The 12616-nt window shown below is 39.7% G+C and overlaps 1 protein-coding gene across 12 annotated transcripts in view; it reads left to right on the top strand.

Annotated features, from left to right (window-relative positions):
• Positions 1 to 12616, top strand: part of MARCHF1 (membrane associated ring-CH-type finger 1) — a 462831-nt gene that overhangs the window by 411992 nt on the left and 38223 nt on the right. For all 12 annotated transcript variants that reach the window (XM_065596510.1, XM_065596507.1, XM_065596511.1 and 9 more), the window contains one exon: positions 6229 to 6409. In XM_065596510.1, coding sequence (XP_065452582.1) covers positions 6229 to 6409 — 181 coding nt within the window. The remainder of the gene's footprint in view (positions 1 to 6228; positions 6410 to 12616) is intronic.

Below are 12616 nucleotides of genomic sequence, written 5' to 3'. Positions count from 1 at the left end.
ATTCTACCAGATGCTATGCGTGTGTCTCTCTAAAAGTAGAAACAATTCTATGCTTGAGAAATATTTTATGATTATGTAATTATCAGGCATTAATTTGATGTAATGTACTTAAACATATGTACAGCATTTGACTTGGTTCTGCATAACATTTTGAGTAAGAAACTAGAACAATGCAAAATCAACACTGCACACGTTAAATGGACTAAAAACTGCCTCATAGGACTCAAAATGTAATTGTAAATGGGAATACAATTTGAGCGGGTGTGTTTCCTGGTGATGTCCCACTGAGATCTACTCTTGGCCCTACTCTATTGAGCATTTTTATCAATGATCTGGAGGAAAACATTAAATAATCGCTGGTGAAGTTTGCAGATGAGACAAAGATTGAAGGAGTGGTACGTTATGAATAGGACAGGCCGCTGGAGCAATCTGGCTCTCTTGGTAAGCTGGATGAAAGCAAACAGTGTGCATTTCAATCAGGGGCAGCTCCAGGCACCAGTGCAGCAAGCGCGTGCCTGGCGCGGCAAGCCGCGGGGTGAGGGCAGCAGGCAGGCAGCTTTCGGCGGCGCACCTGCGGGAGATCCGCTGGTTGTGAGGCTTCGGCAGCAATTCGGCGGCAGGGACGCCGATGGCCGAATCTGCATGACTAGTGGACCACCGGCAGGCACGCCGCCAAAAGCTGCTTGCCTGTCATGCTTGGGGCGGCAAAAAACATAGAGCTGCCCCTGATTTCAATATAGCCAAATGTAAGGTCAGATAACTAGGAACAAAGAATATAGGCCATACTTGTGATGGGGGTACCAACCCCACAGTGAGCTGGTAAAGGTTAATGAGCTGATGTGGGCCCACTCAGCCCCACTCTGCTACATGTGCACTCGCTGTCAGGTAATGAAGGGGCAGGTAAAAAAGGAAGAGGAGCGCTCAGTAGTGAGCTGATGAGGGAGAAGAACAGACCTTCTACCCTTTGCTCCCTGAGGAAAGGGCCAGCCTAGAACCACTGCAGAGACTGCAGGAGCCTTCCAGAAGGAGTGAGGGACGCAAGCAGGCCAGCACAAAACTATTGAGTTTGGTTTTGGGACAGTTTCTTTGCTTTGCTACATAAAGACTGTTGAGCTGTCTGTGCTGGCCCATGGGCTTAATGAAACTGTTGCAAGAAATCCCCAGTGGAAGAGGGGACTAGATTTCTGCATTCTAGTCGAGTCTGCCCTATCATTTGTCCTGGATTCTGAAGAACACACAGTCACAGGGACTCTAACCAGTGATTCTGAAAAAAACTTGGGGGAGGGGGATGGTCATAGTGGATAATCAGCTGAACGTAAGCTCCCAATGTGGTGCTGTGGCCAAAGGGTTAATGCCATCCTTGGATGTATAAACTGGAGAATATTGAGTAGGGGTAGGGAAGTTGTATTATCCCTGTATTTGGCACTGGTGTGACCAGCTCTGGTGCCCCACAATTCAAGAAGGATATTGATAAATTGGGCAGGGTTCAAAGAGCTACAATACTGATTAAAGGATTAGAAAACATGCTTTATAGACTCAAAGAGCTCAATTTAACAAAGAAAAGGTTAATGAGTGACATGAATACAATCTATAAGTACCTACATGGGGAACAAATATTTGATAATGGGCTCTTCAGTCTAGCAGACAGTTATAACAAGATCCAATGGCTGGAAGTTGAAGATGAACAAACTCAGATTAGAAATAAAGGATAACTTATTAAAAGTAAGGGTATTTAACTAGTGGAACAACTTATTAAGGGTTGTTGTGGGTTCTCTATCACTGAAATTTTTAAGTCAAGATTGGATGTTTTTCTAAAAAATATGCTCTACTTCAGGGATCAGCACATCCCTCGGCCTGTGCTGCTTCCTGCAGCTCCCATTGGCCTGGAATGGCGAACTGCAGCCAGTGGGAGCTGCGATTGGCCGAACCTCCGGACGCTGCAGGTAAACAAACCATCCCGGCCTGCCAGCGGATTTCCCTGACGGGCTGTGTGCCAAAGGTTGCCGATCCCTGCTCTAGTTCAACCACAGCTATTGGGCTCGAAGCCGTAATTAATTCAAGGAAGTCATATGGTCTGTGTTGTGCATAAAGCCATACTAGACTATCACAATGGTCTCCTCTGGTCTTAAAATCTATGAATTTATGAATACGTGACTCATATAATGCACAGGCACAAGGAGTAATGTTAACTATGCCACCATAAATACTCTTAACAGTATTTTATATGGAATTTCCTCTGTGTGTGTGTGTGTATTTTCTAATTTTGCTTTTCTATGAAAAAAGGATAAATTCTATAATTTGGAAATACATAATTAAAAGTTGCTGTCCTGTGGATCTTACAAGATATTTATAAAACCACTTGCTATCAGAGTGCAACTAAATCATTGAGGCATATCTCCTGAGGAGCCCTGCCTCGGTCACTGTGTATATTTTTTACACTGTAGCCAAATTAGTTCTCTGTCCATGAGCAGGTATTTTTAAAACATTGAACTGTCATTGTTTGAAAAAATTCTGTGCACGTTCAAATTGTGATTTTTAAATGGAACCTAACTCAGCCAAGTAGCTGATTTTCCCAAGTATAGTCAAAATAATTTCTCCAAAATGAAGACTATTTGTCTGCCAAATTTAAAGCTTGGGAAGTCAGTGGCAGCTGGGACTCCTCCTTTAGGACCCTTCCAAGAACTCAGCCTGCTCTCTTTGGCACAGTCAGTTCAGTATCAGAACGGTTCAAAAATTAACAAAACTTTTTTGGGAGGGCGGGGGGAATATTTTTTCCCTTTTAATTCATCTCAAAAGTGCCCAAACAATTTATATTCAAACTTTCCAAGGGTGGGAATGGGGTATTTATAGAATCAAATGACATATTTATATATTAAATTATATAATTGTGTCTATAACACATATGTAAAATTTGAATTATAGCTGGAGAGCTATCTACAGCTGTATTATATAAATATATAATAATAATAAAAAAAAAACCTCAGGCAGAGACCAGGCCTGCAAAATGTCAACCTGATATTTCAGCAATTTGAGCATCAGAAAATGGGGGGCTAGAATGGAAAAACTTTGGCAGCTTTAAATATAGCTATTGCTAGCCCTCCAGCTATAATTATTTTATGCAATATTTTTTTCAACATCCTTGAAGAAAATCTTTTATAAGGTGAAATTTATGACCAGGGTAGGTGGGCAGTGGTAGGCCTGGTCAATTGCTGTGCTGGCTCAAATCCTCCTAAGCCAAACATTCACATTTACTTACTCTGTCTTTAGGCAAGACATGCTGTGCATCATTCTAAGCCAATCTTTTATGGGTAAATAAATTACAAACAGAACAGAAATACACAGAAGAGACGAGCACTTAATATAGTGAAAATTGTTTCTAGAATAATTTCCTCTGGATATCATTTCTATTGCTAGAATGTTTGTTTTCTCATTGCATGTTTTTAATTTATATTTCAGATAGTGTTTTGTATTAAGTGTTTCTACTGAAGAATAGTTTTGTTCCTTTCAAAGTAGTACTGTCATTTTATTTGCAGATCCCAATGGAATTTTAGCTTGATATTTTAGCTTTTATAATAATGTAAAATGATTTCAACAATGGTTGTAAAAGACTCTTGGGTACCCAATTTAGTTGTCTAATTTCTAAATGGCTTAAATGCTGTAAAATAAATTAAATGTAACTGGAATTAAAATGAGCAAAGCCTTGTATTTTCCCTTTGGAAAATGGTTTTAATTTAAAAAGAAAGTGATGTTGCTTTTTTATGTAATGTTTTAGACAGAGATGAAACTTTTATCTAAACTGGCAAAGAGTAAGACTTACAAATTACCATTAGCAAAAAGGTAAGATCATAACTGCATTCACAAAACTTTAATCAACTCTTGGGAATTTGTGTGCTGTATCAAAATAGCTATTTATTCATTTTTAAAAAAAATATTAAGCCCATTTAAGGGAGATTTTGAGTAAAAAGTCAGTGTACAGTGAGGACACAATAGCTGAGGCTTCAATTTGTCAAGTTTGGCTGGGCTAGAATCATAGAATATCAGGGTTGGAAGGGACCTCAGGAGGTCATCTAGTCCAACCCCTTGTTCAAAGCAGGACCAATCCCCAGACAGATTTTTGCCCCAGATCCCTAAATGGCCCCCTCAAGGATTGAACTCTCAACCCTGGGTTTAGCAGGCCAATGCTCAAACCACTGAGCTATCCCTCCCCCCAAAGGTTGGAACACGGATGGATTTTTTTGTAGAATGTGAATTTGCCTGAACATGTACAAAAACCTAAAATGGTGCCCATGAGTGAAGATTTGTATCTTTGAGTAGTGCCTAGGCACCATTATCAGATCACCAACTGAACCAACTGTGTGGACAGTTCTCAATTTCATGTACTGTTTTCTTTTTAAGTTGTGTTTTCATTTCTGGCTGTACATCTGGAAGACTGATTCTGTTCTGCTTTTTCATTTTTGTAGACTAATTTTCTCATGGCTGTGGGCCAGGCCTTTGAAAGAAACGGAAGGGAGTTGAGTTTTTTCAATGGCACTTTTGGCATAAATCAACTCTTACTTGTCTTTCAAATTTCCTCTTTCTTCTGGCAATAGACTAGGTAGTGTATTTGCTACTGTTGTAGTCAATAGTTATAGCAACATATTTGCAAGACTTTGCTAGCCCTTCTCACGATTCATGTCAAGTGCTCATGTATCCTGATGGATATGACGCTCCTTCCCTGTGTAAAACAAATCCAGCTTGACAGTCCCATAGGGAACAGACTGGACATAGTTGTCTGTATATTGCGGCAAAAGTTTTTCTTTAGGTTTTCTCACATAAGCGACAGAATTTGCAGAAGAGTTACAAAGTGTTCCTTTTCTACATTTTAATTGCCTGTTGCAAGCTTCATTTGCCTCTGAAGGACTAAGTGCCGTGGTTACCACTTCTCTATTTTGAGGTTGATGTGGTTTGGGTTTTGATGCATTGCTTGTGGCTTTTTATTTTTTTCAGTTTGCCATTTAGGACGTCCATTTAGCTTTTGTGAGTGTTGTTGAAATTTAACTTCTTTTTAATGAACAGTCCTACAGCAAAGTCCTCTGTTCACCTGCAGAACAATTCTTAACCTTTCTAGAGACACTGTCAACAAAGGTGTCAGTAAGTAACAGTTCTGATTATTGTGGTTTTTGGTTTAGTTTTTAATGTGGACAGATGTTTACTAAGAACTGACTAAGATCACCAAGTCATTTTATGTAGGTCACAGAAAAGACATCAAATAATAGTACCTTTAGGACACTACTGACTCCAAATACATTTGAAACAGAGATCCAAATGTAAAAAAAGCTCTGTATCCCATTACCGTCTAGGACTAGTCCCCACAAGGTGCACACACAACACCCACAACATCTACAGTGCAGCTGGGAAGGAGCTCCCAGTATGGGTAGACAGACTCAAGCTAGTGGGGCTTGAGGTAGTGTGCTAAAAATAGCAGCTTGGATTCTCAAACTCACCCGATGCTCTGAGTGTGAGCTCAGGTAGCTATGCAAGTCTCTGCTGGAGCTGCAGTTTCTATCGTGCTATTTTTAGCACACTACCTCAAGCCCCACTAGCATGAATTTGTCTGTCTTGGCTAGGAAGCTCACTCCCAGCTGCAGTGTAGGCATAGCCAGGCTGGCTGCTGCTGTAGTCTTTGTGCTTCCAGATAGTGCAGCTACCTACCTCAAAAGGGGCAGAAACGAATGGAGAACAGACAGGGCTGTGACTCTTCCAATCCCTTCTCACCCTCTCCCAAGGGGACTGTATGAATCCTAAAGATATCCACCAGTCTGTCTCCCTTACCCCTTGGACCATTTTCAGGGTAGGCTTTCTATACCTTTCATACTTTGCCTGTTTAACTTGGGGTCTGATTCTGTCATCCTTGCTGAGAATATCACTGGGACTACTCACAGAGTGAGATACTACTTACTCAGCATGAGTAAGGTGACAGAATTAGGCCCTAAAAGTTTTGTCATACAAAAGCTGGGAGGGGGGAGGGAAATGAGTATAATTTCTACTGATTCATCTCTATATCACACAGCAAATTCAAAGTGTCAGAAGGGAATGAGGAATGCATTTCTGGGCTCTAATCTAAAAGGTCACATACCTTGAGTCTTATGAATGTCAAATCTGAGAATGAAAAGCAGTGTAAATAAACCAGTGTTTTTGCTTTGCTCCTTGGAAAGCTCCCTTACTATCTGTTGCTGTCCTCCCTGTCAGGATCTGTCACTGTGAGGGAGATGATGAAAGCCCCCTCATCACACCATGTCGCTGTACAGGGACCCTACGCTTTGTTCATCAGGCCTGCCTGCACCAATGGATTAAAAGCTCAGATACACGCTGTTGTGAACTCTGCAAGTATGACTTTATAATGGAGACCAAGCTCAAACCTCTCCGGAAGGTACGATATTAGTAATTTAATTACATTCAAGTGTTGAAAGGATGAGATGGCTGCACAACCTGCTGACACATTTAAGATACATTTACATTTCCCAAATGTCATTTGATTTACTGTTGCAATAAACACAATGGGGGTGATGCTCTACTCCACAGAAGTTGATCAGTTTAGAGCAGCTGTGGTTCCGGTCCAATGTGTTTCATGCCCTTAGAACATTGTCTCATATGATATATTTTGCTGTTTAGATTTTTCTTCCTTATCTTTGGTGTTATATTGGTATGTACATAGATTATAAAACCAGAAGGAACTCAATGATAATCTAATCTGATCTCTCACATAATATAGGCCATAGAATATCACCCAGCAATTCCTCCATCAAGCACATAATTTTTGGTTGAGATTTATGTAGATGATTGTGCAGAGATGGAAACTGGAGATAACCCAAATAATGTTTCTAGATGCATACATGTTAATGTTTACATTTGTGTGAAAATTTATAATACCCATCCATGTGGGTATTATAAAGTTTCCTCTGTAAATTAGGTTACATTAACTGATTTGGTATCTAGGAAGTCAAATATATGCAGCTTGAGGATAAATTATTCTTCCAGGTGAATCTTTTAAAAGTCAGTTTAATTGACAATAAAGTGTCAGTATACAGAAGGTGAAGAGATGTTAATTTTTTTGCAAAAGGAAAATATCCTTTCTTTCTCTTGTGATTTTCTCCCTCCCCTTCCCCCAATACATCATTGTGTCCTGCTGAGGTTTTATTATCTTTAGGGTTGGAGTTTCACTAGAGCCAGCATCTAATTTAAAGCTAACCTTTAATTTTTATGTGAGGTTTTTCTGAAAAGTGATTATGTAAAAATAACATCTTACTCAACAGACTTGTTCCCTATGTGTATTCAGAGCCACTTCGGTGAAAAAAAGATAGGTTTTACTGCTTTTTACTCTTGTTAACACAGCCTAGAGAGAGTGAGCCGGACGCTATGCCTTCCTGTGTCTCATTCACAGAAATTATTTAGCAAGTTCCAATCAATTATACCAGCTAATAAAAAGCACTGGGGCTGTGCAGGTGTCATGGAAGTCTTAATTTGATCTGCAAATGCTTTATCACAGATGGTCATGTTACAGAGAAGGAATACTTTATTTTAAACTGCCAGTCCTGCAAACTCAACCTGGGATCTGAGAACTGAGCACATCTAACAAAGTTATTAATTATTATTTATATTTTTTAAAATACAAAGGCAAATTGTATCTGATGGAGCATACTTAAATATCTTTAGTCACACGCTCTGGCATGATCTAAACAAATTGCTCACTCTCGCCAACATAACTGCCAAACTTACAAGTAAAAATTGCCATGTTTCCCAAGTGAATACACTGAGAGCATGTTATTTAAACAAAGAAGCTGCCTAATTCCACTATACATTAAATTTAAACAGTGTGTGTGGAAAGCCCAAGAAATACAAGTTACAGCTTCCATGATTAAAAGAAATGAAAAACTAACATATTACTATTGACATCTGAGCAGGTAACTCTCACTCAGAATTCTTCTTTCATTCTGAAAATCATATGGAATACTGGAAAATTTAGAGTGGTTACACAAAACCACATTCATGTAAGTCTGTAACTTTCTTCATTGAATGGCAAACACTTTAGTCATGGCCCCCTGATTCTCAGTTATCACCAGTTTTTGGTAATATCTCTGATTTTGTACATGCCAGGGATTGTCCCTCCTTTTCAGAAAGTAGTTATTTTCCACTAGAAGAAGCATTCTAAGCCCAGTTTATTTCAGCAATATTAAAAGATGCCAACCAGCCTTTTCCCCCAAAATTCATAACTTACCAATATTGTATGTACAGTATGGGCCCAGGGTATAACTGCATGGACCTAGTCCTCCCACTGAAATTAGTGACAAAAGTTTGAATTTTATATTGTAATTTGGGCTCGGAAATATACTTTTTCTCCTCTTTCTTGCTGGTCTTCTCTGGTTAATTCTTCTCTGCTCATTACTTCAACATACCAAAATTACCGGGAATTTCTTTGAAACAATACTGAGAAGTTCTTAAAATTATCTATATTACTTGCATTAATGGAGTCCTGAGTATTACATCCTTTTGATATAATATCACGGCTATACCATGCCTAAGTGTTTACATTTATCTCTTCTTATCATGTCACCATGTTAAGATACACCGTACAGCCATGAAGAAGCTGTTTTGTATGTTGTTGCAAAGCAAAATTAGAATGGGAAGAGAGATCACACAGAGATCAGCCATATGAATGTTCATGTGTGATAGTAGTTGTGGCAGTAACACAATCTATATGAACTTGGTGGATTCAGATGTCCTAACCTGTCCCAATAATGTTCTATAATCCCACTCAGCCCTTCAAAGGCATCAGATGGAGGCTCCTCTTCCTATGCCAAAGCATTGCCTACCCACGCACTACAATCCTGATCCCATTCCCAATCAAATGAATGTGAGTTCTGCAACTGATATCAATGATAGCAGGATTAGTCACTTCATTGGGAATCCCCAAAACAATTATTTCCGCTCTACAACTGGTCAGTTCAGAACACTGAGAGTGACTTTTATGGCAAGGGTAGCCAAGGCGAGGCATTTTCAGGTTAAATGTGATCTGTAGAATTCTAGAACATATAGCCACAGCTACCGTCATATTTAATGGAGGAGAGGGCCACAGAGACTACCTATCTCTATCCATGCAGTCTAGCTGGACCTGCTCTTATGGCTAAATCCTATCGAAAAAGGTAATCTTTATCTAGGCTTTTTCAACCATTCTTATAGAATTTAATAGAAAATTATAGCACTGCTAAACAATTGATAAGATGGTTCAGAAAAACCTATCATTCTCTATTAATTAAATTCTGTAAGCTTTTACATTTACATTTCTATACCATTGATGTTATCTCTATTAAATTCAATAGGGCTATCCCATAACTCTGGATCTGTCCATGTGTAGGAGGTATATATTTTAAAAATGGGTGAAGGGGGAGAGAAAGCAAGTATGTGTTCCAAAGTAGTTCAGAGTAAGGCTGCGGCTGGCTACACTAGAGAGCTTACAACGGTGCAGCTGCACCGCTGTAACACTGGTAGTTCAAATGCTCTAAGCCGATGGGCGAGAGCTCTCCCATTGACTTAAGTCCTTTAGCCCCTGTGAGTAGCCGTAGCTATGTTGGTGGGAGAACCCTCCAACATAGCGCTGTCCATACCAGCGCTTAGGCCAGTGTAATTTACATCGCTCAGGGGGTGGTTTATTCACATCTCTGAGCAACATAACTTAAGCTGTAGTGCGTACATAGCCTAAAAGTGCGTTACCATGAAGTACATTATCCTGTGGCTCTATTGTACATTTATAGTGCAGTTTCATTTTGGAGTAAAATAACAAACTAAACAATTTTTTTACAAATGAGAATACTTATTACTAGTGAATGAGGGTAGAAAAACTGCTTTAGGAAATAGTTACTTCCAGGCTAAATACATTAGTTATGTGGATTGAGAAATGTTGGTGTATAACAGGCAGTTTCTGGAAACTATGATTACTTCAAGAGTGCCTGAATCAACTGTAAATGCATCAAGACGTAAATGAATCAGTTAAAAATACAATGATGACAATGAAAAATGTATAGAAAAGCAATTTACATATTCCTGTCTAATTTGATCACAGAAGTTTTATTAATATTGAAAAAGCCATGGTATTCGCAGATAACCTGTTAAAGATTCCCTTTTAAAGAGGAAAACAATATGGCTTTGATTGTAAAACCACTTTAAATATGAAAGATTTCCCGCCCTCAACCCCACACTGGTCTCCAGAGATTCCCTCGATGACCATCCCTTTCAAAGCCATCTATATAGACCCATCTTTTCCAGACCATCCTTCTCCATGTCGACTACTGCCCTCTGCCTAGTGGATCTTGGCAAACCTCCATGTGCTTTTAACAGATTCCACAGCCTGTTAGGCCACTGTCAGCTCCCCCAGATCCCCACACAGCCTCTTGCTCTACAGAGCTGTTGAACTTCATTAAGGAAGGCAAACTATAAAGCACAGAAGTGCCAGCAAAATGGTAGATTTCTCAGGTTCACACAGGGAAATTTTCAGCAACTGAGAACAGAAGGCTATTATTTGACAGATTTTGTGGTGATCTAGGACACTGAGCCAAGATTGAAACCTGATCTTGGGAGATACTGAGCTCCCTTTGGAAGTTAAGGTGCTTAGCAATTTTCAGGATCGGGTCCTTAAGACTCAGTCTTGCAGCCATGCAAATGAGGGTTTGAGCATCTCTTGCAAAGTTGCTGAGTGCCATCAGCTTCCAGTAGATCACACTTGCATCCAATACCTACTGTATGTTATGTCCACTGGGGACTTAGTCATTGATTTCATGGGACCTGAGAATACTTGAAAGACAGTACGGTGGTAGGCACAGATGAGAGAAGTGCTCAAAGCCAGGCAAGATCAGGTCCACTGGTAGGGTAGGGGTTTGATATACACAATCCAATAAGGTGAAATAACAGTTATTTCACCTTATTGGATTGTGTATACAGTTAGCTGAGAGAGATGCTGTTTCATGGATACAGTTAGCTGACTCCCATGACTAACTGTGGTATGTAACCTATCTCTTAAATCAGCCTCCGTACCAGATGACTGGAGGGTAGGTACTGTAATGTCGATTTTAAATAAGGCTCCAGAGGCAATTCTGGCAATTACAAGCTGGTAAACCTAACTTCAGTACCAAGCAAATTGATTGAAACTATAGTAAAGAACAGAATTATCAGACACATAGCTAAACACGATATGTTGGGGTAGAGTCAACATGGCTTTTATAAAGGGAAATGATGCTTCATCAATCTATTAGAATTCTTTCAGGGTATCAACAAGCATGTGGACAAGGACAATCCAGTGGGTATGATGTACTTGGTCTTTCAGAAAGCCTTTGATGAGGTCTAATTGGCCACAGAAGACCCAGAGAAAGACAGGCCCTCAGAGGGCTGAGAAAATGGCCACTGAGGGCACTAGAAGCAAAATCCCCTGCAATGCCATATCCAGGCGCGAGGGAGTGCCATAGAGGTGAAGGTGTGCTATAATACCCTCCTTTCTTGTTTTTGAAAAACATTTTGTTCTGTTCATCCCTAATAAGGGTTCTGCAAACCATGGGCACTCCATGGACTACAATCTGAGAACTAATGGTTAGAGATGGACTGTTCTGTATCTATAATATTCTTAAGAATTTAGCCTTTTTTTGACTAGCAAGCAATTCATGACTCCGTCTTCATTTTTCTTTGAATGTATTTGTTCTTTGTAAGTATTTGCTGAATAGTTTTGATGAATAATGTTCAACATATGGATTATTTGACAGCTGTTCTCTTTGGCTCTTTACTATTCACATTGTGTGGTCAGTCACCTAAATATTGTTTCTGCTCCCTGTTGGATGACTAAAGCTTGTTGAATAGGGGAATAGTGAATAATGAAGAACCAGCTTCTGGTATGAAAAAAACATTGTGCTAAAATGCATGAAACTTGATTCACAAACGATGAATAATGTGAGTCTATGAATCATAGTAAATTGAACTACACAAGTTTAATAAAACATTATTAATGAATCAGCTTTTTTAAAGTATTCCACCAGCTCTACTAAACCCACCAAACAGCTGTCGGCTTAAAACAATTATTTTCACTACTACCATCAGGGCTAGATTTGAAGCAGCAATCTGAAGGTGAAGGGCTCAATATCCTTGTGACGGGCTGGATCACAGAAACCCCTTTGGGAATGCCACCTGATGTGCCTAGACTACCTCTGAGCCTGTTTTCCCTGCCAGCTTGGGACGTCAGAACCTTCCCTTGTTTGAGCCAGACACGCTTGCCTGCTGCAAACACAGATCCAAGACTGAACCACGTCCCCCACAAGCTGCAGACTTAACTGAAAACAGCTTATGAAGTGCTCCTGTCTCCAACACTCAGATACCCAGCTCCCAATGGGTTCAAACCCCAAATAAATCCGTTTTATCCTTTATAAAGCTTATACAGGGGAAACTCATAAATTGTTCGCCCTCTATAATATTGATAGAGAGAGACGCACAGCTGTTTGTCCCCCCAGGTATTAATACATACTCTGAGTTAATTAATAAGTAAAAAGTGATTTTATTAAATACTGAAAGTAGGATTTAAGTGGTTCCAAGTAATAGCAGACAG

This window comes from Chrysemys picta, chromosome 5, assembly GCF_011386835.1.
Source record: "Chrysemys picta bellii isolate R12L10 chromosome 5, ASM1138683v2, whole genome shotgun sequence".
In the NCBI taxonomy this organism is placed as follows: Eukaryota; Metazoa; Chordata; order Testudines; family Emydidae; genus Chrysemys; species Chrysemys picta.
This window is presented reverse-complemented; position numbering and strand designations above follow the sequence as displayed.